Source organism: Penicillium waksmanii, assembly GCF_028829765.1.
Source record: "Penicillium waksmanii strain IBT 27052 chromosome Unknown utg000005l:1.0-5232799.0:1.0-5237142.0, whole genome shotgun sequence".
NCBI classification, from domain to species: domain Eukaryota; kingdom Fungi; phylum Ascomycota; class Eurotiomycetes; order Eurotiales; family Aspergillaceae; genus Penicillium; species Penicillium waksmanii.
The window spans coordinates 1,069,873-1,091,721 of record NW_026643252.1 but is presented as its reverse complement, the minus strand read 5'-3'; the positions used below and the strand labels follow the sequence as shown (position 1 = coordinate 1,091,721).

General features: G+C 48.7%; 9 protein-coding genes across 9 annotated transcripts; 4 read left to right on the top strand and 5 right to left on the bottom strand.

Annotated features, from left to right (window-relative positions):
• Nucleotides 1-287: 287 nt before the first annotated feature.
• N7481_005315 (flavin monoamine oxidase family protein) lies at nucleotides 288-2,965 on the top strand (the record flags this gene model as incomplete). The annotated part of the gene is made up of 12 exons (XM_057264534.1): nucleotides 288-789; nucleotides 841-884; nucleotides 944-1,008; nucleotides 1,055-1,494; nucleotides 1,547-1,682; nucleotides 1,742-1,791; nucleotides 1,852-2,064; nucleotides 2,119-2,177; nucleotides 2,224-2,613; nucleotides 2,673-2,715; nucleotides 2,787-2,837; nucleotides 2,898-2,965. 12 exons carry the CDS (start codon nucleotides 288-290, stop codon nucleotides 2,963-2,965), a joined length of 2,061 nt encoding a protein of 686 aa, XP_057122254.1.
• Nucleotides 2,966-3,925: 960 nt separating this feature from the next.
• Nucleotides 3,926-6,570, top strand: N7481_005314 (Zn(II)2Cys6 transcription factor; the record flags this gene model as incomplete). Its single annotated transcript, XM_057264533.1, has 4 exons — nucleotides 3,926-4,090; nucleotides 4,292-4,546; nucleotides 4,599-5,117; nucleotides 5,194-6,570. The coding sequence occupies 4 exons, from the start codon at nucleotides 3,926-3,928 to the stop codon at nucleotides 6,568-6,570; spliced, it is 2,316 nt and encodes a 771-aa protein (XP_057122253.1).
• Nucleotides 6,571-7,396: 826 nt separating this feature from the next.
• N7481_005313 (Amidohydrolase 2) lies at nucleotides 7,397-8,489 on the top strand (the record flags this gene model as incomplete). Its single annotated transcript, XM_057264532.1, has 4 exons — nucleotides 7,397-7,633; nucleotides 7,710-7,870; nucleotides 7,934-8,355; nucleotides 8,440-8,489. 4 exons carry the CDS (start codon nucleotides 7,397-7,399, stop codon nucleotides 8,487-8,489), a joined length of 870 nt encoding a protein of 289 aa, XP_057122252.1.
• Nucleotides 8,490-8,987: 498 nt separating this feature from the next.
• N7481_005312 (glycosyltransferase) lies at nucleotides 8,988-10,193 on the bottom strand (the record flags this gene model as incomplete). Its single annotated transcript, XM_057264531.1, has 1 exon — nucleotides 8,988-10,193. One exon carries the CDS (start codon nucleotides 10,191-10,193, stop codon nucleotides 8,988-8,990), a length of 1,206 nt encoding a protein of 401 aa, XP_057122251.1.
• A 512-nt stretch (nucleotides 10,194-10,705) lies between these two features.
• Nucleotides 10,706-12,886, bottom strand: N7481_005311 (peroxisomal copper amine oxidase; the record flags this gene model as incomplete). Its single annotated transcript, XM_057264530.1, has 2 exons — nucleotides 10,706-12,369; nucleotides 12,433-12,886. The coding sequence occupies 2 exons, from the start codon at nucleotides 12,884-12,886 to the stop codon at nucleotides 10,706-10,708; spliced, it is 2,118 nt and encodes a 705-aa protein (XP_057122250.1).
• Nucleotides 12,887-13,854: 968 nt separating this feature from the next.
• N7481_005310 (CCR4-NOT core DEDD family RNase subunit POP2) lies at nucleotides 13,855-15,376 on the bottom strand (the record flags this gene model as incomplete). Its single annotated transcript, XM_057264529.1, has 3 exons — nucleotides 13,855-14,240; nucleotides 14,300-14,810; nucleotides 14,915-15,376. The coding sequence occupies 3 exons, from the start codon at nucleotides 15,374-15,376 to the stop codon at nucleotides 13,855-13,857; spliced, it is 1,359 nt and encodes a 452-aa protein (XP_057122249.1).
• A 199-nt stretch (nucleotides 15,377-15,575) lies between these two features.
• On the top strand, nucleotides 15,576-15,906 carry N7481_005309 (NADH dehydrogenase [ubiquinone] 1 beta subcomplex subunit 3; the record flags this gene model as incomplete). The annotated part of the gene is made up of 2 exons (XM_057264528.1): nucleotides 15,576-15,673; nucleotides 15,735-15,906. 2 exons carry the CDS (start codon nucleotides 15,576-15,578, stop codon nucleotides 15,904-15,906), a joined length of 270 nt encoding a protein of 89 aa, XP_057122248.1.
• Nucleotides 15,907-16,444: 538 nt separating this feature from the next.
• Nucleotides 16,445-17,956, bottom strand: N7481_005308 (WD40 repeat domain-containing protein; the record flags this gene model as incomplete). The annotated part of the gene is made up of 1 exon (XM_057264527.1): nucleotides 16,445-17,956. One exon carries the CDS (start codon nucleotides 17,954-17,956, stop codon nucleotides 16,445-16,447), a length of 1,512 nt encoding a protein of 503 aa, XP_057122247.1.
• Nucleotides 17,957-18,663: 707 nt separating this feature from the next.
• Nucleotides 18,664-20,722, bottom strand: N7481_005307 (acyl--CoA ligase; the record flags this gene model as incomplete). The annotated part of the gene is made up of 6 exons (XM_057264526.1): nucleotides 18,664-18,993; nucleotides 19,062-19,384; nucleotides 19,437-19,599; nucleotides 19,656-19,931; nucleotides 19,995-20,375; nucleotides 20,447-20,722. The coding sequence occupies 6 exons, from the start codon at nucleotides 20,720-20,722 to the stop codon at nucleotides 18,664-18,666; spliced, it is 1,749 nt and encodes a 582-aa protein (XP_057122246.1).
• Between the last annotated feature and the right edge of the window lie 1,127 nt (nucleotides 20,723-21,849).

Here is a 21,849-nt window from a genome sequence, read left to right as displayed (position 1 = left end):
ATGAATGGCGGGAGTATGCTACCTGGGTAGTGCGATATTCTTACGGCCGTACCCCTTTTTCCATTCACGAACTGGCTGCTAGTCCAAAATTTTCTACTCCGTATTATCCGACCGCAATTTAAAGATCTGAAAAGATCATCTTCCGTAAAATGTAAGCTGATACGGCCGAATAATCTATATCCTCGAGCGGAATAACATTCATAGCATTGAATTTAAGAGCTGGGGCACGCACAGAAGATGATTTAGAATTCAAGAACTTTTCTCAAATCAACCTGAACCACTACAAAATGCGGTGGATTCTTGCTGGATCTAGTATCCTTCCCGTGACCCTAGCAGCCGCCTTGTCCAGGAACATCGGAATCTCCGTGAATGATGTTACTGCACCAAATATTGTCAATGTGCACCTCGTTTATCGCGAGTCTGACTTTGGAAAGCATCTTTTCACATATGGTAGTTGCGATAGTGCCAGTCCTGTTGATTCGCTCCATCGTGTCGCAACTATTCCAAGTGGCCCTTCTTCTGGGCACGACAGTCGACTGGTCTGGGCTGTGCCAAACGATGTCTCATCAGGAGGATGTATCGCAGCGTGGGATATGGAAGGTGCTCGAATCGGTCAAAGTGAGCCTCTGTCACTGGACAGCATCCTACAAGACAGCTTCACCAAGCGCGATCGTATTCCTATGACAAACGAATCTGGTATTGATGCAGAAGGTCCTTGGTTCAATGGCGTGACTTTGCTCAAAAGCAAGGACTTTGGCGCCGTGGATGCAAAGAAAATCAAAGAAAAATGTAATCGCTCCAAATTCTCCCAAAATTCAATAACTAACAGTTTTATTCTAGCTATCGGCATTTTAGGCGCTGGAATATCGGGCTTGATGACCCATGTAGGTTTCCTATGCTTACAGCAATCCGGTCAAAATATGAGTACTAACTAGCTTCAAAGTTCCTTCTTCAAAGCGTGGGATTTCAAAACATCGAAATTTCAGAGTCTACGGGTCGCGTTGGAGGGTAGGTTTTCTGAATTTGCAAAACTGGCAGGGCTAACATTATTTAGTCGAATTCGGACCGAATACTTTGACTTACCCGAATCAAATTATCAATATCAAGAAATGGGCGCTATGCGAATTCCACTGACGGCACCAATTCCTTTGGGTAATGAGACGTTGAGATTGGATTTTACGACCCACCGAATCGTGTTCCAGCTTTCCGAGACGCTCAATGAATTGAACAAGCAGCATGAGTCATTCAAAGTTGATTGGATTCCATTTATCCAGAATAGCGACAACGCGCTGTCTCTCAATGGAAACAAGCGAAACCCAGATGGTTCTATTCCAACAATTGGCGATGTCGCTAAGAATAGCTCGCTCGGTGCTTCTACAATCCACACTGCTGTTTTGGAGAAGCTCAATGCCGAACTAGGAAAGATCATGTATGATCCCTCAATGATGAAACTCATCGCAAGCAACGTATATGAGGCGCATAAGAAATTTCTTGGTATAGTTACCTATTTCCAAGGTTCTGGAATTAATCATTGACATGCTTTTAGATGTGGGCCTCAACGGCAGAGGAGGAGATCAATGGTCTCAGGTGGCTTACCTTCATAACCTCTTAGGCTTTGACCTCAATACCACCGAAATAGCTGGCGACCTATCCAATGTCGACGCCCCTTTTTGGGTTAACTTGTGAGATTCCGAATGAATGTTCAGGTGAGAGATTAACAACTTATACTTTATCATTGCAGATACGACAACCTCTTTTTCTCCTCTACAGAATGGAAGACCGTTGACAAAGGTTAGACTGAAATATTCAATTCCAACTTTGGAATCACTTGAAACTAATATTTCTTCTTAGGAATGAGTCGGCTCCCCAATGCCTTCAAGCCGCTAGTTGGAGATGATCTCAAATATCATCGGAAAATTCAGAAAATTGAATACCTCGAAGACGAGGAAAAGGTCCAGGTATCCTGGAAGAAAAACTACACCGATCGGGGATTTCAAAATGCCAAATATGACTATACCTTTGTTGCGGTTCCTTTCACTGTCGTCCGGAAATGGGAACTTCCAGGTATTTTGACCTCACCATTATTTCTCAACTTTCGAAACTAATCTTGAACGACAGATTTATCTACAACATTAAGCCATGCTGTTGCCTCTCTTGGATACACATCTGCCTGCAAGGTATGGATTATACTACAGTCCTAGCCGGAGAAGCTAACCTTTTTAGGTTGCCCTGGAGTTTAAGACACGTTTCTGGGAGCACTTGTCCCGTCCCATTTTTGGAAGTTGTAACACCGTAACCGACATTCCCGGTATTGGGAATGTTTGTTATCCGGGATTCAACATGAACAGCAGTGGCCCTGCCGTTATCCTCGGAAGCTATAATCTGGATGACTACGGTGAACGCTGGGTGTCCACCCCGGAAAAAGAACATGCTCAATACGTGCTTGATGCATTTGCCCAGCTTCATGGTGATATAGTTTACGAGCAATACGCTGGCAACTTCAAGCGCCTGTGTTGGCTAGAAGAGGAGTCTAATGCTGGTGGCTCCTGGGCTTTCCCAAGCCTTGGGCAGCATCAGCTTTTTATCCCCTCCTACTTTAATACCGAAAAAAACGTGAGTATAGTTGTCTACAAACGATGGAAACTCGAAGCGCTCGATACTAATTTTGATAGATTATTTTCATCGGCGAGCATACTTCGTATACTCATTCGTGGAGTAAGTGACAACTAATTCTTTTTTTCCAAATTTTCCACCAAACTTTGGACGAAGCTGACTTGCCATTCTAGTTGCTTCAGCTTTGGAAAGTTCCGTCCGGGGTACTGTTCAGCTTCTCCTAGGTATGTATTCGCTCTCAAGTCTTTCACTTCTTGTGTGATTAATGTAATTATACTGAGCAGAAATGGGACTGGTCGACGAAGCAAAGGAAATTACGAGGACTTGGATGGGAAGATGGGTGACTGTGTAATTCGGAATTGGAGCTTGACTGGTGATTTGGATAGAGCAGTAGGACTTCGTATTGCCTGATTTATTAGTTTGTAACATATAAATAGTAGCTAGCAGGCAGAGAAGGCGAAATGCGATTTGATCAAACTTGAACCTCGACTCTTGACATACTTATGAGTTTTCACATTCGGGATTCCTGGAACTTCTTTTCGGTAATTCAAGAAAGATCAGATGAATAGTATGATTGTAATAGTAATTCTCCAGTGACTTCGGCTTCGAGCCAGCTGATACTGGGGGCTACCCAGACCTCGGGAGAAGAATACCAGAGCCTACGAGAGAATGGGAATGCGAATTGGTCATTTAAGCCCCCCCTCCTGTAGGCCTATACGCAGAGAGGTACGAGGCATGAAGCAATTGCAATGGAGTGGATGACAAACGGTGGTAACTACTAGTAATGATATTAGTGGTGTGCTTGTGTGAGGTGTGGGGTAAGAAAAGCTAATCTAGTGGACCGTTAATACTCGTGGACCTTGGCTGCCCGCCTGAATCCAACGTAGAGGTCCTAAGACGAGAGATAAAAGTTCGTCAATAGTTAACACGCACTATTTAACCATAAATAGAAACGCATTTTGCCAAATAAGCGAGAACGCCATCCCAATGAAACTGCGCCCCCAAGCTATTGTTTTCCATCACAGCCTTATGCCGACGGAATGGCGTCCCGGCAACTAAGCCACCACAGGGTTCCGCTAAATTTGCCAAAAACCTGCCCCACTCAGGTTTAAGCCAATAAGAATGATATTTGGGGTGTTCAGGGTTCTGCACGTGCTCAACAGGAATGTCTACTTCAGGCCAAGGGCTTATTGGGGATAAGCGTTAGCAAGTTGCATTAGGAAAAAACCCAGCCCCAAAATTGCCCCCACATTCTCCTCCTGGTTTCCCACCCTCTTCAGCCTCCATCGTTGCTAGGAACCAGACTGCAAACATGTCTCATTCAACCAGTATTCAATCGACTCCGAGAATCTCGCCTGAAAGTGGCACTGGAAATGGGGATGGAGAGTCCAAGGCCCGCGAGAAAGCTCGTCGCCGCAATCGAATCATCCACTCGTGCCTGGAATGTCGTCGGAGAAAAATGAAATGTGATAGAGGGGTAACTTCAATCTAGCAAATGAACCGTAGAAAAGGCTTATCTAACAGCGCAACTAGGAGCCTTGTGATAACTGCAGCAAATCCGGGAGACAATGCGTGTTTGTCAATTCCGCTAACAGTGACGATGCTCAATTACGTGAGAGATTGGTTCAAATGAAAGAAGCGAAGGATGCTATCGAGACCTCCTTCCAGGACAATATAGAAAGCCAAAGCCTGCAACCGGGGGGGGAAAGTACCGCATCGCAAACGGTCGAGACTCCTCGACGAAGTCCGGGGTGGTGATGAATCAGACAGCTCGATGGATGATGGATTCCTGGAACCTACACCCCTAGCCGTTAATGATGCTGCGTATGAGGATGACTTAGATGGGGCTGTGGACGATTTAGGTTTCAAAATTGGGCGAATGCGACTGAGTGAGAGAATTGGGGGCTTGTACCGCCCACGAATAGCAGATGAGGTATAGTAGATAAGATCGAGATATTTGGGTTACAACGACTGATTTGTTTCAGATTCTGTCTTCTCTTGAGAACATTCCAAAGCGAGGTTCTTCAGTGATATCATCAACGCCAAACTCAGACTCGGCCAAGGGATCAATAAAGCTCAAGCAATCTTCGTCAGCATTCCCGGTCGACTTTATCTTCAGCCAAGGCTCCCCCAGCGCCTCTCGAGTGGAGAATATTGTTACTCGAAATATTGCAGACAGGCTCCTTGAGCGCTACTGGGACTCTGTCCATCCGGTAGCTCGTATTCTACATCGCCCCTCATTTGCGCAACGATATGAAACACTCTGGGAAGCTGTCGAAGATGGTTATCATGAAGATATTACGCCCTCACTAGCGGCAATTGTATTTTCAGTTCTTCTCTCAGCTGTAGTGAGCATGCCTGAAGCACAAGTATGGAATTTGTGCCAAGAGTCTCGGGAGGAGTTGATAAATAAGTTGAAGCATGGAACAGAGAATTCGCTGGGCAGAGCTCATTTACTACATTGCTCGAAGGTCGAGACGTTGCAGGCATTTGTGGCGTATCTGGTTAGTCTGACACTGCCAGTGATGGGCTGCCATTATTTTGTTTAGCCTTCGGAAGACTGACTCGAAATATCTCTAGCTATCAATGTGTGCTGATGAAATTCGCCGTGCTCATTCGCTATTGACAAGCATGGCGATTCGCCTAGCAGAGTGCATGGGACTTCACCGTGATCCTTCCGAGTATGGGTTTTCGCCGATAGAATGCCAAGTCCGACGTCTCATATGGTATCAAATTTGTTATTTAGACCTTAAGACAAGTGAGGTACAGGGACCCCGGCCATATATAAATCATGATGGATACACAACGCAAATACCGACTCCTACATCAACATCAACATGGAATGATATGGTTTTCTCCATGATCCGATTTGAATGCCAGGAGATGCAGCGAAAATGTCTTGTTTTACGCAGCCGGGTTGATCAAAAAAAGATCAGTCTTACGAAAGCAATTGCCAAAATAGAAGCTTTCCGGGTTTCCATGGATGCAAAATATGGTCTTTTTCTAGACGCAGCAACTCCGAGTCCAATGCAAAGAATGGCCCGCCAGGTGATGAAGCTATTCACCAATCTGCTTTATCTGGTCTTTTTACACCGTTATATGAACAGTGTGACATACAGGGTTCCTGATCGGCTGCGTCAAATTGTTTTGAGCAAGGGAACCGATGCATTGGAGGCTGCGATGGAGCTTGAAGTGTCGGACGATCTCAAGCAATGGTCTTGGTATTCGAGTGCCTATCAACAATACCATGCGGCATTCTTGTTGCTAGTAGAGGTGTTCACATTTCCTCTGCGCAGAGAGGTAAATCGCATTTGGAGATGTTTGGATTTCATCTTCGCCGACGTGCTAAGAGATATACCGGCGCTGGAAACAACTAGAAAAGCTTCAACACCGCAAGATTTGATCGCGCAGCGAGATGTAAAAGCTCGATTTCTACTAACCATGATCTGTGACAATATGCGCGTTTACCAAAAGTCCAGGGGCTTGAAAGATCCAAGTCACTTTCAGGATTCAATGATAATACTTACTCCGCAAAAGCATGGAGATACTTCTGACCCTCGGATGCCTCTCAACTACGCCCATGGAGAGCCGGAAACAGGCGATCTTGCTCAACACCATCCCTACATCTCTCACAACTCGCCATACTCTCAGCAAATGACCACGGAATCAGAAAACATTCCTGCTTTTTACATAGAAAATACTGGAGGAGCTGCCGATATTCCACAGAGCTTGGGTAATGCAGCACGCGAATGGTCCTCTTCATACGAAAATCTTCCATCTTTGCCTCAAAATTACGAATCCCAACTCGACCAACTCGATGGGGGGGGCCGATATGTATTCCCAATCCTTACATTCCCACTATCTCGCTCCCAATTGGACGCCGAACGAAAGCTCAACACAATCCGATTATGGCGAAATACAGAGGGGGGTCGCGGGTATAGAACCACAGATGCTTGAAATTGACTGGGTTAGTCCATTGACAACAAATCTGTTCAAAATTCCCAAGAGCATCATACTAATGAATTACTATGTAGGGTCTCTGGGATACCATTTTCCCACCGGGAAGCAATGATGGTAATTTGGACATTTCTCATGATTATATGTGGGAGTCAAATTACAATTGAATGGCAATCAGCTTTTCGTCTTAATATTTAATTCGGATTTTATTTTGATACTGGCCCATGAACCTTTTATCAAAAGACCAGATTCAACTTGAATATTTGGAACTCAAAAAAAGGCGTAAATTTCGAGTTGGGTGATTAGGAAGAACACTGTACCTTATGTTAGTACTGTCTCACAAGCCATAGCCGACTCGGACCTGAAGAAAGTCCAATGTATTTAAATCGTTGCCTTCGTATATCGTGTTACTACAGGCTTCTGGTTCTCGGTTAGAGAGAAACAGCCTCTAAAGTACACTGGCCTATTCGAGTTAATCAGTATGTGCCAAGCCTGATTAATTTAAACAGGCACTGCAACTGCATTGGTTAGTAGGCACCGGCTTTCATAAACCATTGCTAGCTCTGAACGGCTGTATCTTTAAACTGTGATTTGACTTCTGATCGGCTTTTATCCCTCTGATCATGCATTTCTTGGAGACCGGCTTAATTTTAACCCCACAACTGAGGCTTCTGGCAGTTGCAATCTCCGTTTAAACCCACAACATGGACCATCATCTGTTTTTCATCATTATTTTTTACATTCTCATCTAGCTGTCCTCATACTGGCACGTATTCATCGCGATAATTAGTGGATGTCGCATAACCCCTGCGAACCTTGAACGATCATGGTCTCTCTATCGTGGGGCTTCCTGTTGGCATGTTCAATCGCTTGTCATGCCACCGCTCATTCCATTGACTCTAACTACCGAATCGATGTTCACTCTCACGCCATCCCGGAAATTTGGAAACAGGCAATGATATCAGCAGGTTTTCCGATCGAGAATGGCACGTTGTACAATGATGGCGCTCCTGTTCCCGATTGGTCACTAGACACACATATTACCTCCATGGATACCCTCGGCGTGAATTATTCCACTCTTAGCATCACTACGCCCGGGGTTTCTTTCATCAAGGATGCTAAAAGGGCTCAATCCTTAGCTCGGAAAATTAACTTACTCCTTTACGACTACACGAAAGCCCATCCAACTCGATTGGGAGCACTCTGTCTTCTTCCTCTTCCTCATGTCAGCGAGGCGGTCAAAGAGCTTGAGGTATAATGTGTTTCTACCAATCTGGCTTGGAGCACATCCTGATTTCTGGTAATATTTTTGCCTAGATACTCTCAAATTTGCTGATGTTGGCTTATATACCAATGCTAATAGCCTCTATCTTGGAAACTTTGACCTGGAACCGATTTTTAAAGCCTTGGATAAACGCAGCGCCGGTGTTTTTGTTCATCCAGCTTCTCCGGCATGTACCTCTGTCGGTCTGGGTCATCCCATGCCTATGATTGAGTACCCTTTCGATACAGTGCGTGCTATAGAGAATCTACTTCTTACTGGTCAGCGTGCGAGATACCCGGATCTCAATATTATTTTCTCGCATGGCGGCGGAGCGATACCATATCTTGCTACTCGCATTGCTGGCGTTGCAACACTTCCCTATGAAGGTGGGATAGAATTTCCCGAAACTCTCGCCCAGCTCGCCGGATACTATTTTGATCTCGCAAGCGCGACCTCTGCCATCCAGCTTGCAGCCTTGAAGAGTTTCATTGGTGCCAAAAAGCTCGTGACTGGAATTGACTGTAGGTGATGAGCTCGATCAAGACGGTTTATACAACACAATGGTTTTGCTAACTCGATGAGATCCTTATGTCCCTCTTTCACAGGCACAGCCGGGGCTAGTCGGTATACAAAACAATGGCAACTTTACAGATAACGAGATGAGGGAAATCAGATACCAGAATGCTTTGAATATCTTTCCCCGGATTGCTGAGACTTTGAATGTGAACTAAACGGATAGCCCTGTTCGGTTTTACTCCGCAGTGGAACTCATATTATCTATTCCATCCACATGGATACAACCAATTCTCTCCCGTCAGCTGTTAGAGTATCCGGTCAACCTCTTCATTGACCTGTCACTTCTCTCTCCAGCCAGAGCGATACTGCAACCAGATGGTCCCCACCTAAAATCCACAAGATTTTATTACAATTCAAAGACGGGCGAGGCATTTGTAACGACCTCCTCCGAGATTTTTCATTGATTGACGTGAGTCAAACCTGGGACGCCGAGATTGCTGGTGTCTCCAACCGATTTGCTATTTTCGACCTTGGAAGGTTATTTGTATCAAGATACCAACTCCAGTCCTATTCTAATTCTTTTGGTATACACCACAAATTTTATACATGTATTTGTGTATAAAGTTCATATTGGAATCTATTCCTCTAGTAGTAATCCTGTCTTGTATGGCTCGAACGTCCCAAACTCCTTCGCGGGAGGTAGCTCGCTTTGTGCCCATTTGAGGACACCTGATCGGAGCCAATGGGCGTATGTATGCGGAACATCGTCGGATCCCTCATGTCTTCTCCAGAGGGAACCCAGAGTGTCTCCAAGCACCCGCAGAATCAGTCCATGCGCAAGCTTAAATGCAAAGCTCTTGCTTAAACACGCTTCCACAATTTCTCTGGCTTTCCTTTGGTCTTCAGACTCTCTTTCCCCATTTAACGGCAGCGAGAGTGACATCAATTCGAAGGCCCGCGGTCCATCCCAAGCAGTCATTTCATTGATCAATTGCGACCCGACCATATAGTCCATTGCGTAGATGCTTTTGGCGGAATATTCGGGTCCATTCCACTTCCCTTCAATGTCAACAAGACCCATGACCAATGAAATTACCTGCCCTTGAATGATGTAGTCCGTGAGGACCTTGCTGGCCTCCTCGATGTCGATATCTCTGCCATTCTCCTCAAATCCCTTGGGCGATCGTAAAATAGGGACACCTTTCAGCAAAGGAGAATTCCACATTCCCTCAGTTGAAGTTTTTCCCTCCCACAATTTCATGAAGAGTTGGTGACAACGTCGGAAAAATGGGTTATTGCGACTTGATCCCAAGAAGTAGTTGGTTAGGGCCACGCCATCAGTTTTAAATGAAATAACTTCGTAAGGCGAAGCCGAGTTTCCAACGGTCGCATGCCAAAGGCGATCGAGATCCCCGATCATGATAAGACCCACATCAGCATAGATGCCACCATACTTGACTAGCAATGGAAATCGTACAAGATCAGAGGTATGCTGGGCTGCGTGGTGGCCAGCGATTGTTCCCTCTGTAAAGGCCCGAGGAAATGTTTCGGGGTCGCTGGTATCGAGGAAATTGGAGACGTTGAGCTCAGAGCCCGGGCAAAGATTGAGTACACGAATTACCCATCCTTGCTTCGAGAAGCGTCGATGCCATGCTCGGATGTTGCGTTTTGTGTAAGGGTGCATGGTTTCGTAGCCGGAATGCCAAAAGAACCATACATTTTTATCGTCTGAAATAGGCCGAGGGTGGTGGATATCGATATCGACCTCCGAGTCAGGGCGTAGGTCAACCTGATCCGAGGATAGTGTGTGCAGTCCCTGTGGACGTGGATATAAAGAATCCATAATGAAGATGATCAAATAAAAACCGAGATTGCCAGAGGATATTCAGATGAGTTCAGGGACCGGACATCAATTTATATCGTATACAAAGGCAGTATGCAATACAACACTCTTGCACAGCCTGGGGTGTCAGCGTGACTCATCATGAATCCCGAAGATGCTGGCGGCACCAAGCCCCAGTGCGGGGCGAGGGCGGGGCGAAAGCGGGTCTCCGGACTATCTTACTCCTTCAATTGTCTACAGCAGGGTACCAGTAGTTATTTATTACTCGGACGCACATTCTATCTTTATCTCTGAAATTATGGGGAACATTCTCAAGTCCTATTATTAAACAGAAAATATCTTGTCGATATGCGCGTAATCCCAACTTGTGGATTATCCGTTGACAGGAGTCCATCTCGGATAAAAGAAAAAAGAAATGAACTATATGAATCTCTTTGAAACCAAAACATGAGTGACTATATACATCAGACCAGAGGAGAGTTGTCCGCAAAATAATCCATTTTCATCTCCCATCAAACAAGCACACTCGACCCGTCATTCTTCTTGCACCCACATGCGTTCGCACCAGCCGCCGCCTGCGACGGTGTTCGTGCGTAACTGGGAGGAACATCGAGAACCGGGTTTCGGTCGAAGAAGTTGCGCGGACGCAGGAGCAATGTCATAGGCTCGGCCGGCATGATGGGGTAGTCCTCTGGTGCAGGGAAATGGGTCAGACCGAAAGTGTGCCACAATACGACATCTGTGTTGTCGATTGAACTGTTGGGTCCGGCAGCTTCGATCCATGCCGGGATACCTTGAGATGGCTCGCCAGATGTTTGAGGGACGTGACGACCGGCTGGGTGAATTTCATCGTCGGAGTCTGTGAGGATTTTGTTAGCAAATGAAGGAAGGAATACTTTTGTGTAGAGTTTGAGGAGGCACTCACATTTAGTGACGTGAACGGCATGACGAGCAAAGCCAGCTCGCTTCCAGACAAGACTGCCTTCCTTAGGAAGTAGTGGCGGTACCTCACGACTAACCAGCTTATAGCAGACGGGTTTCTTGCTGTAGGGGTTAAGCTTGTTGGTATTGGCCATCTCCCAGGTTCGGCTAGTAGAGCCATCATAATCGGACATCGCTTCAATCGGCGTGTTGAACTTGGTTTTCTTAGCGTAAAAGGCGTTACCGTATGGGTTCTCTGCGCTTCCGACCTCGCCAGAACCGCGGACGGCGTCGACTTGGAAGACTGTATTGTCTGGACCATCGATGTTGGGATCAACACGGAGACAGAAGAGATGCTGGTGATTGTGTGCGTTGACGCCGGGGTAGACTTCGGTGCCCCAGCCCTTGGTGTCCTCGCCAGGGTTCATCGCGTATGTGTTTAAAATGCCGGTCAACTTGATCTCCAGCTGGACAGTACCATCCTGGTGGAAAATCCAGTACACGCAATATTCATAGTTGGCTGCGGTGAAGATGTGCGAGATAATTAGTTTCCGGCCACGGGTAACAACTGTTGACTCGTCACGGAAGTCGGTGTGCTTAAAAAGAATCCCAGCGTCCTCCTCGTGAATGCAAATTGCGTTCTTGATGATTGTCGAGGCACCAGCGCGGTTCACAAATGCGGCATCCATATAATGGATCGCACCCTTGCAGTCGCAGCCCAGGGCCAGACTGTTTGTCATATAACCACCGCCATACTCACCGAGATCAAAAGCGTGCTTTCGCTGGTGAGGATGTTCGGGGTTACCGTATGGAACAACCATCTCTGCAAGCGAGAGTCGCCAGAAGACCGGTCGGACATTGCCCTTGTCGTTAAATGTAATATTGTTCAGCACGATACCCTCACGGTAATTGAATCCAACGTGGATATTCCAATTCTGCCAGTCAATGCTCCGGCCATTAACCTGGAAGGAAACTCCCTCTGGTTGGGTGATGTGGATAGGCTTGATATCGGTGCGGAAGCCGCCCTGCTTCTCAATAGCTTCGGGGTGGTAGTTGTTTGGAGCTGCTTTATTAACAGGCCTCCGTACTGGAGGAATATCGATGTGAATAATCTTCTTCTCCTCTGAATTATAAATAGGACAGAAATCCAATGGGAAGGTGTACTGAGAGTCGTCGACATGGGGGCGGTAGTACATGAGAGCCTGCTGTAGTCGAACTCCCGTGCCAAAGCGTTCATCATACCCAATTGTCCAAGCTAGAAATGAAAGTCAGTGATCAATGCCTTGATTATCAGAATTTTTCAAACGGATCGACTCACGATCACAATACACCTTGTGCATATCCTCAGGCGGAATGCCGACGATACCGCATTGCTCGATGACCTTGGGGTCCTTTCGCACAACATGCTCGACCTCCTGAAGATCTTCCATTGTGATCAATGGCTGGACATTGGGTGTATGGTTCCAGTTTAGGATCTTGTTCTGGTCCAAATCCACCACGCCATCATACACCTTTCCACCAGGCGCAATAGCCACCACATCGGCCGCACGAGCTGGTCGCTTTGCCGTATCTGGGCTAGCGATCCAGGCCATCATCTCGGCCTTTCGCGGCTCGTACAGTGTGACCGCATTGAAGTTGAGTTGTCCATGCTCTCTCCGGATCAGACGGACAGCAGCATCGATCTCCGACGTGGACAAAGGATCTAGCGGATGAGGAGGGGGTGCAGTCGCATTGACCTGGTGGGTCAACTGCTGGAGTCGGTCGAGAACCATCCCGAGATGTTCCTGATCGTTTATTAGATTGAAAGAAGTGGTTGGAGTGTATAGTCTGGATCTAGAAATGGAAGTATTCCAGTGAAAGACGCAACAACGTATCTTGCGAACCCGATTGTGAATAACTTCTGGGCAGGGGTAGACAGATAACAGGGAATTTTGGTATTTAAATATATCTGTAGCAGCCCCTCATAGACCGCTACTGTCTGCTGCTGCATGATTAGATACACGCATCCATTGTCCGAGTCCGAGACGTGTGGGACAGTGCAAATGTGGAGGCCGGATCCCTTTCCCCGATTGGGAATGGTGGGGTATCGCACGGTTCAAAAGGGAAGCTCGATGCTTGTCACTGATAGATGAAGGTCCGGGGGACATCAGAATGGGTTTCCCCATTATTCATCGATTCTGCTCGCTGCTTGAAGGCACTCGGATTAATTGTGCGATGCTCGCATTCTGCTGCTTAATGCGGGCAGGGAAAACCCTTGCTCCCAGCTACTAGTACAGTCATTCACATCCACATAGAAGTCATTGAATACTATTAGTATTATTTACCTCTATTAGTTAAACTTTTGATGGGAAGAGTTTACGAGGCGCTACCGACGAGAAAATATAGATGAATGAGCAGACCCATTGTAAGCAAACTCCAGGTCTACCTATAAATTTGACAGTATAGAACGAGACCACAGCGAAAAGGCCATAGCCTAAACGCCTTGCAGATGGAATTCAGATAGCACAGCCAAATCAAAAACACCATACACCCCCTTTGCCCACCCAACACCCTCCAGGCGCAAGAGATATCCCGAAAATAAGTGGGATCCATGCAAACGACAGGCGAGAGAAGACAATGCCGAAGATCGAGAAAAACCAGCACGATGTCCTCGTGCCTATGTACATCATCATATCGTATCAGACTTCCGCCTCCAGTCTGTCTTTCTTAAGACAGGCTATGTTTCCGTCCGTCCTCTATTTCATGATTTACCGGTAGCGAACCCGGTCGGTGTCGGGAAGCCATGTTGCGGCGTGTGGGCGCCGGTCCCGATATGCCCTGTGTTGGGGGTGCTCGGGGTACCTGCGGCTGAATAAATAGATGCTCCGTTCAAGTTTGGTGTTTGCTGAGCCATATGGTAGCTCATTGCGGGCATTTGTCCATTCAATCCCCAGATCTGCCCGGAGTACTTGCTGTCGTCAATCGCGCCGTTAAAAACCAACTGGCGCATCTTCCAGTAGATTTCGCCGGTGACGAGGGAATCGGAGCCTGCTTGGTGGGCGATCCCAACGCGCTTGACACCCAGCTCATCCGCGATATCTTGCAAACCAGACTTTTGGCCAAGGTTCGTGAGAATTTGTGCAGCGGCTTGAGTGAGGGGAGAGTCATTAACGGCCTGGTTGCGGCCAGCGTGCTTCATGAGGTACTTGATATCATAGAGGGAGGGGAAAAGATGGTGAGAAGCTTGTGGAACTCCTCCTCGTTCTCAGGTAGGGCTGTGCAAAGCATGATCTTCATCAAGTATCCGAAATCGTAGCCGGAGTGGAAGGAGACCCAGTGAACGTCATCCAGCAGAACCAGGCCAGAACTGATCAGCAAGGAGCCAAACTCAAAGGGGTCAATTCCATTCTTATCGTGCATGTTGAAATCGATTCCAGATTTAGCAAGCATAGTGGTTGAATCTTGGGCGTACATATCGTTTTCCAGTGAGAAGCGGAAGTTGAACTGCCATGTGCAAGGTGCGGGCATGCCGTAAGGTTGACCATTTGCGTCGGTTCCCGACAGCGGGGGCACTTCCCCATCCTCATTGAACAGTGTAATACCCAACTGGATCATCTTTAACAAGTCGACGTTGCATCGGAGGGTCTGGTAGTGGTAGTCTGCCTTATTCGTGAACTGGCCGATCGGTCGTGCGACGATTCCTGGGAATTCGGTATCCTTGGCGGTTGTTAGCACCATGGATTTCCGTGGCTCCAGACTGACGAGGAAGTGCTGTTGAAACAACAGTTTCGCCCGCCATTGCGCAAATAAACCATTCTTACCATGCTAATGTAAGGGTATTTATCCACCAACGACCTCAACACAGCCATTTCGTGGGCCAGGTTGTGTTTCCACACATCTCGTATCCGCGACTTGACCGCGCCGGTCTTCGAGTCAAGAGCTAACCGTCCGTCGTGACCCTGGTGTAGTTGCTGTTGCTGCATCTGAGCTCCACGCGCGAAGCCCATCTGAGCTGCATGGCTAGCAAGACCGGTGCCACCACCATCACCTCCAACACCAGCAAAGCCAGAAGCTGACATACCGTTGGCCATGCCGGCACCAGAGAGAGTGAAGGGGTTCATATTGGTGTTGGGATTCCCAGCGAAACCGGGGTGGCCACCGAGTGAAGGGGGCGGGAGGGCGTTTGCTGATTGTGGGTGATGTTGGGACTGAAGTTGAGCTTGTTGGAGGGAATACGGGGCGGCTAGACCAGAAGGCCCGTATCTGCCGACGGGGGGTGGCATTGTTGAAAGATGAGGCGCATAGAGGGAGTGTCCAGGTCAGTTTCGGTCGGTCCTCGACCGTCCGGACGTGGGAGCTACGGCCCGCCGTATCACGGGACTAGCGCGCCAAGCCTACACTTCACTGAGTGCACCTCACTCAATTCCCTCCCTCCGATGGTAGACTCCCTCTCGTTTCAGTCCCCCCCTCAACTCGCCCACAATGCCTGCGCGGAACGTTACCGGCTTCGATATCTCCCAGCTTAAGGCTGCGGCCCACCCCAACTCCATTTGGGCCAAGCGCGACCCCTGGGCTCGCAAGTACGACCTCCCCCGTGACGACTACGCCCGCTTCTGCATCCCGATGCTAACCATTGAACAGTGAGGCCTGGCGCTATAGCGGTCCTTTCAGCCGCTGGAACCGCTTCAAGGGTCTTTTCCCCGGCCTCGGTATCGCCACCGTCGCCTTCACTGCCTACTGCGCATACGAGCACTTCTTCCTGAAGGATGACCACCACCACGGTGACGCCCACCACGGCGAGGCCCACCACTAAATGATATCGCCTCAAGCAAATGCATGGAAGAGTCGTCAACGGACCGGCGATTGTTTGGAGGACAAATACCCCAGAAGATGAGATGCGCCCGTCTCATCCCGGCAAATGACAAAAACTCGAAAACGTTTCGATGGTGGCAGCCACGACTTCATTATTGGGAAGAGAGGGCAGCCCTGGGCCCCCGTGATTATACCTCATTCTCTTCCCTAGAGACATGGCTTGCGGAAAGTGGCCCGCGAGAAGCGCGTTGGGTGGATTTGTCGGATGTACATAGACTATGTTCAATTACCAAGATGTTTCTTTTTCCCGTTTCAACCAATGGCTGTGCTGCAATTGCTCAGCATCGGGGAGTCACTTTTACTTAATTTTGGAGTAGCACCTCTAGTAATTCATAACAGGATTGCAATTATAATCGTGGATTTCGGGAAATGCCTTGTCTATAGGTATAACATGATATCATAAATCGCATCCGATCTCCCCCGCAACAACGAACGAGACGGTTTGTTTTTTGTTTCTCTCTCCAAGTGAGGACCTTGATCTACTCGTCCTCAAACACGAGAGTAACACCATCATCGCCCGCAGTGACAACACGCTTGCCGTCGAAGCCCTGGACAAAGCCCATGATGCCACCTGCCTGCTCACCATCCTCAGTCTCGGAGAGACCCAAATGTCCCTTCCACTCCTTTAACAAACCCTGACCGGCAGCAGTAGTTCCACCCCGGGCGTCCCACCGGCGGACAACTCCATCCAGTCCAACGGTGGTGAGCAACCAGGGCCGACCCTGAGCAGCACCACCAGGGCGGGGGGCAGCAGGAATCCGGCTGTGCAGGAACTCAACCTTGACGACCGCGCTGCCCTCATGAGCCTCCCTGACGTGACGACGAACGGCAAATCGGTGAGCAGCGTCATACAGAGCAACGGAACCATCGACCGAACCCGCAGCCAGAAGAGTCAGCGGGGGCTGGGAGAAAGACAGAGTCTCGATGCCATCAGATTGGGCCTGGAGATCGGCAATAATAGTACCGGCAGCAGAGGCAGTCGTCGATTGAGACGCCTTACCCTTCGCAGCCTGCTGGGCACCCGCAATGCGAGGCAGACCGACAATCTTGATATGACCCTCAGCACCACCAACAGCAGCAATGCCACCACCCGGGGAGATAGCAATGGAATAGAACCCGCCCTCAACAGCGAATCGCTGATCCTCCGCGGTCAATCCGACAACGGCGTTGGTACCGGGCGAGCCGGCAATACCAGCTGCGGCAGCAGCACCGAACACATCGCAGACATAGAAGCTTCCATCCTCTGAGACAGTCGCCAGCATGTTTCCATCCGGTGTCCAGGCACCAGCCGTGCAGGAAGCAGTATGCTGGAAGAAAGTCTGGATGATAGAGATGGGCTGGGAATCGGTATGATCGATACGGAAGACCCAAGCGCTACCATCATTGGCGCCCATGGCGATGACATTACGCGTCTCCTCCCTGCCTTGCTGGTAAGGACAAACAGACACCCAGTTGATCTCTTCCACTTCCTGGGCCTCGGCGACGAATTCCCACGCAATGCCCGTCTTCTGGGGCGTGGAGTCCCGCCATGCGCGGAGCTTGCCGTCCAAACCTGCCGTCACGACGTACTCGCCCGCAGGCTCTGAGAAAGCCACCGCGTTGACGGTATCGGTGTGTCCATCCAGCTTTGTGAGGGGGTTCAGTGACGAACGCTCGCGCGGCTGGGGGTTTGATTCATAGCTTGAGGGGAGAACGGGCCGTTCGGCGGGTGTTGAGTCGAAGATGTAAGCTGTGTCATCGCCGGCGCCGGTGATGACGATGTTGTTGTGAATTGGGTGTTGCGCGATGCAGAAGACGGAGTCTGAGTGCGAGTCGAAGTGTGCGGACGAGTCGTTCTGGAAGACGTGTTCCTCGTAGTCCATATTTTGATCCTCTTCTTCGCCATCTGACTCCATGGGGTGGTCTTCATCCTGAGTGAAGACTTCCTCACCCTCTCCGGCACCCAGGAATTCGTCCTCCTCGTTCTGACGATTGGGGTCTTGCGATGACATCTTTGGAAGAGTGCTAGTTATAGGTCGATGGTTTTCCGTACAAGGAGGATGTCGAGATAGAAAGACCGGGGTATGGCGAGATGGTGAGAATCAACCCTCGCAAGAGCTGACCTTGTATAGAAAGATTAAGATATTCAAACGATTTTTCTCTCATGGATTGTAAGTGGAAAATCAGCGAGCTCGAGATGGATCTTTTTTTTTTCTGTCAGTCTACCCCGCTTAGAAATCCGCATCCCCCGCGGCAGGCAAACACTGCAAACTCAATTTATCAGCCACTTATCTCCGTACATACTTAAATTAGACTTAGATTAGGAGGGTAGTACTGCACTAGTTACGTGGTGAAACGAAATGAATTAGTGCCACGAGATTGAAAATAAAAGTCCAGGTCCAGGCGGGTCCGAAATTTGTCTCGGTAATGACGTCGATTCATGCAGGTAAAGCACCTAGGCATGAATAGACCTCCCTATCAACATATACCTCTGCATGGATAACGAGTACCGCAGCGAATTGTCTCGTGCGTTCCAAGGTTCAATATGCAGTTAGTACAAAAATGACGAGCAGTGAGTATTAAGAAGCTGAAATATTTGAGTGCTCAAGGACAAGATTTGAAAATATGTATGTTGATACTAGTACTCTATTGGTTTAAATCCTACATAGTGATCGTCTCTATCATGATATTCGACCAACAAAGTCTCTTAACCCAACGCTCACAGCTTTGAACCAGCCTTTCTCCGGGCCTCCTTCTCCTGGTCACGAATCAATCGTCTCAGGATCTTACCACTGGGGCTCTTGGGAATGACATCTACAAATCGAACACCTCCCTTCAGCCACTTATGGCGAGCCTTGTGGTCTTCAACGTGCTTCTTGATAGATTGGGCAACGACCGCATCGTCGGAGCTCGCAGAAGACGACTTGACAACAATGGCCTTGGGGACCTCACCCGCCGCGTCGTCGGGAATGGCAACGACAGTACAGTCGGCCACATCGGGGTGGGAAAGGAGGTGAGCCTCGAGCTCTGCGGGGGCAACTTGGAGTCCCTATCATATACGATTTAGTTATTTTCTACTCACACATCGACTGCACCTGCTCATCAGTTGTTGCTCACCTTGACCTTGATCAATTCCTTGATGCGATCCACAATGAAGACGTGTTCATTCCCTTTGGGTCCGCGACGAATAACGGCCTCGTCGCCCGTTCGCATCCATCCATCCTCGAAAGTTTCCTTGTTTGCTTTCTCGTTGTTGAGATATCCTAGCACCACACTCGGGGATCGGACGACCAATTCTCCAGGTGTGTCGTAGCTAGTAATCTCTTTGCCCTCTGCGGACATGATGCGTGCCTCGAATCCAGGGATCAAGCATCCTGAAGAGCCGAAGATAATATCCGAGGGGTGGGTCGAGCTGACGACAGTGCATGTCTCCGTCAAGCCTATATCAAAGTTAGTTCGGTGTATTCAAGATTCAAATACTAGTATGCTCACCATATCCTTGTCGGATGGCGACCTTGGGGTAGGCCTTCTGGAAGTCGGTGGCTGTCTCCATTCCGAGAGGCGCCGCGCCAGTGAAGAGACTCTTGACAGAGCTCAAGTCATACTTCGAGCACTCATCGTGAAGTCGCAACATGTTAATGATGATAGGGGGGACCTGGACATAATTAGTCACTCGTCAATCAACTCTTTTGGTTGCTTGAGAGAACCCACCAGGAATAGCCCTGTGATTTTGAAAGTTTGGATAGCGTTGAGATAGGAGCTCATTTCAAATTTGGGAAGAATGATGGTCTGGTCGCCACGGTACGTGCCCGCATGGCAGATAACTACCAAGGAGTAGATGTGATTTTGTGGTAGCAGACCCAACCCAATCTCTGAGTATACAGCACGTCCATCCGTGGGTGGAGTTGCGTCACGGTGGTCTTGTTCGAAAGCCTTGATCTGCAAAGTGTTGGCAATGACATTGCGGTGGGAAATCATGACACCTTTCTTTACATGGCGATTTATTAGCAAAATACCCCCAAAGAAGCGTCACTCAACGGTTGATCTTACCGGCAAGCCCGAAGTTCCACTCGAGTAGCATAGGAATGCAGTGCGGCGCGCACCCTCTCCAGGTCCCCAATTCGGCTCATCTACCGGAGGTAGCGACTTTCCGCTCTCGAGAATATCCGAAATGGTCTTGTATACCTTTGGGGGCTGAGACTTTCCAAGCATGACTTGGGGCACATCAATCAGGTAGATTTTGCTCTTGGGCAAATTGGCCATAGAGGCCGCCTCGAGAGCCACTGGGAGGAGAGGGGCACAGGTGAAAAGAGCCTTTGCACCAGAATCCAAGATCTGGTGCTTCAATTCGGCAGCCGAGTAAGCGGCATTGGCCGGAGAGACCACTCCTCCGAGTCGGTGAACAGCCCAGAAAAAGGGCAGAGAATCGATCTACCGAGTATACACAGACATGTTCAATTCCCGCTTCACAATTCGCCAAGCACCGCCAGAGGCAAACATACCGTGTTGACGCAGAAGACGGCCAATGTCTTGTCCCATTCCGAGCCCTGGTTCGACTTCCAGCCAAACTCCTTTGCCAGACCCCGCGCAATCCAATCGACGCGGTCGACGACTTGGCGCGAGGAGTAAGTCTGTCCAGTCAGACCGCAGGTATACGGATCGCGGGCATGTTGGTGTGCGACTCGGCCATATTTCTCATTGAGCATGAATTCGCTGATGGGAATGTTGTCGGGGATTGGCGGCAACTCGCCAAACTTCTTGTCGGGTAAGAATACCATAGTGCGTTGGAATTGGGTGTCGCTGGTTCCTGGGTGTATTTGCCGATGAGGAGAGAATGGAAAAGGGGGGGAGGAGGGAATGGGAGAATGTGGAAAAGAGGGAGAGGGAGAGGGTAGGTAAAAAGAAGACCGAGGCTGGGAGAGATGTGAACCGCGCAACGGTTGAAATGTGGAGCTACTGGAGTAGAAGCACGGTCTAGTTTTAAATTTCAAATTTCGGGCGGAGGGGCAGGAAGAAGATCAGCTCGGTGAAAGGGAACGGAAGCAGGTCAAGGGGAATCACGAAGTCACAAAGGGGACGGGGACTTTTCAAGCAACCTGGAAGAGTTCCAGTACGTGTAAACAAGTGTAAGCAAGTGGGCGAGTGAGCAAGTAAGTCCGGGGGAAAGACCGACGGGTGCGGGGGAAGCTCGACCTCGGCATCTTTTACTCCAGGGCATTCACAAAGAATTTAGCCATTAGGGTACATTTGGAGTTTGGGTCAACCTAGATTGACCAGATCAACTAGATTAACCGAGGACGGTATACCGAGCTAGTGCTAGTTATATCTTACTAGTACTAGTGGTCCCGGATGTTCAATTTTCAATTTTGAGTCAAGGCTATTCTCAAGTGGGATAACCGAGTCTTGTCGGCGAATCTCTCGGGCTCGACAGAATTACCGATGACGCCTCGGATATACTGCGACTAGGTCTAGTACTAGTACCATAGTATACTAACTTAAATTACTATAAATATTAAAGATGATCTCTAGCAATGGGTTCAGGTTCCAAAGGTTCAACTTGAAGTTGGATAGTACCTACTAACTAGTAGTATAAGTACACGGGCAGTTATATATCTCCCCTGCAGCTATCTCGTACTAGTAGTAGTACTAGCAGCAAGATACTGCCAGTGCCAGTGCCAGTGCCAGTGGTCTTCAACGTCTGACTCTGCTGCACACCTGGGCAGTGTCTGGATTAACCTCTATCCACTGCATCCGAGTCCTCAATAATCCCCGCTCAGCTTGCCCGCTTCGGGCACGGCGATGGGAAATTGCCAGTGTCTTGCTCGTCTACTAGTAGTGGTTATGGCTGTCACCTGGGCAGACTAGAGCTACTACTAATATCCATGGATACCCTCCACAGTCATCA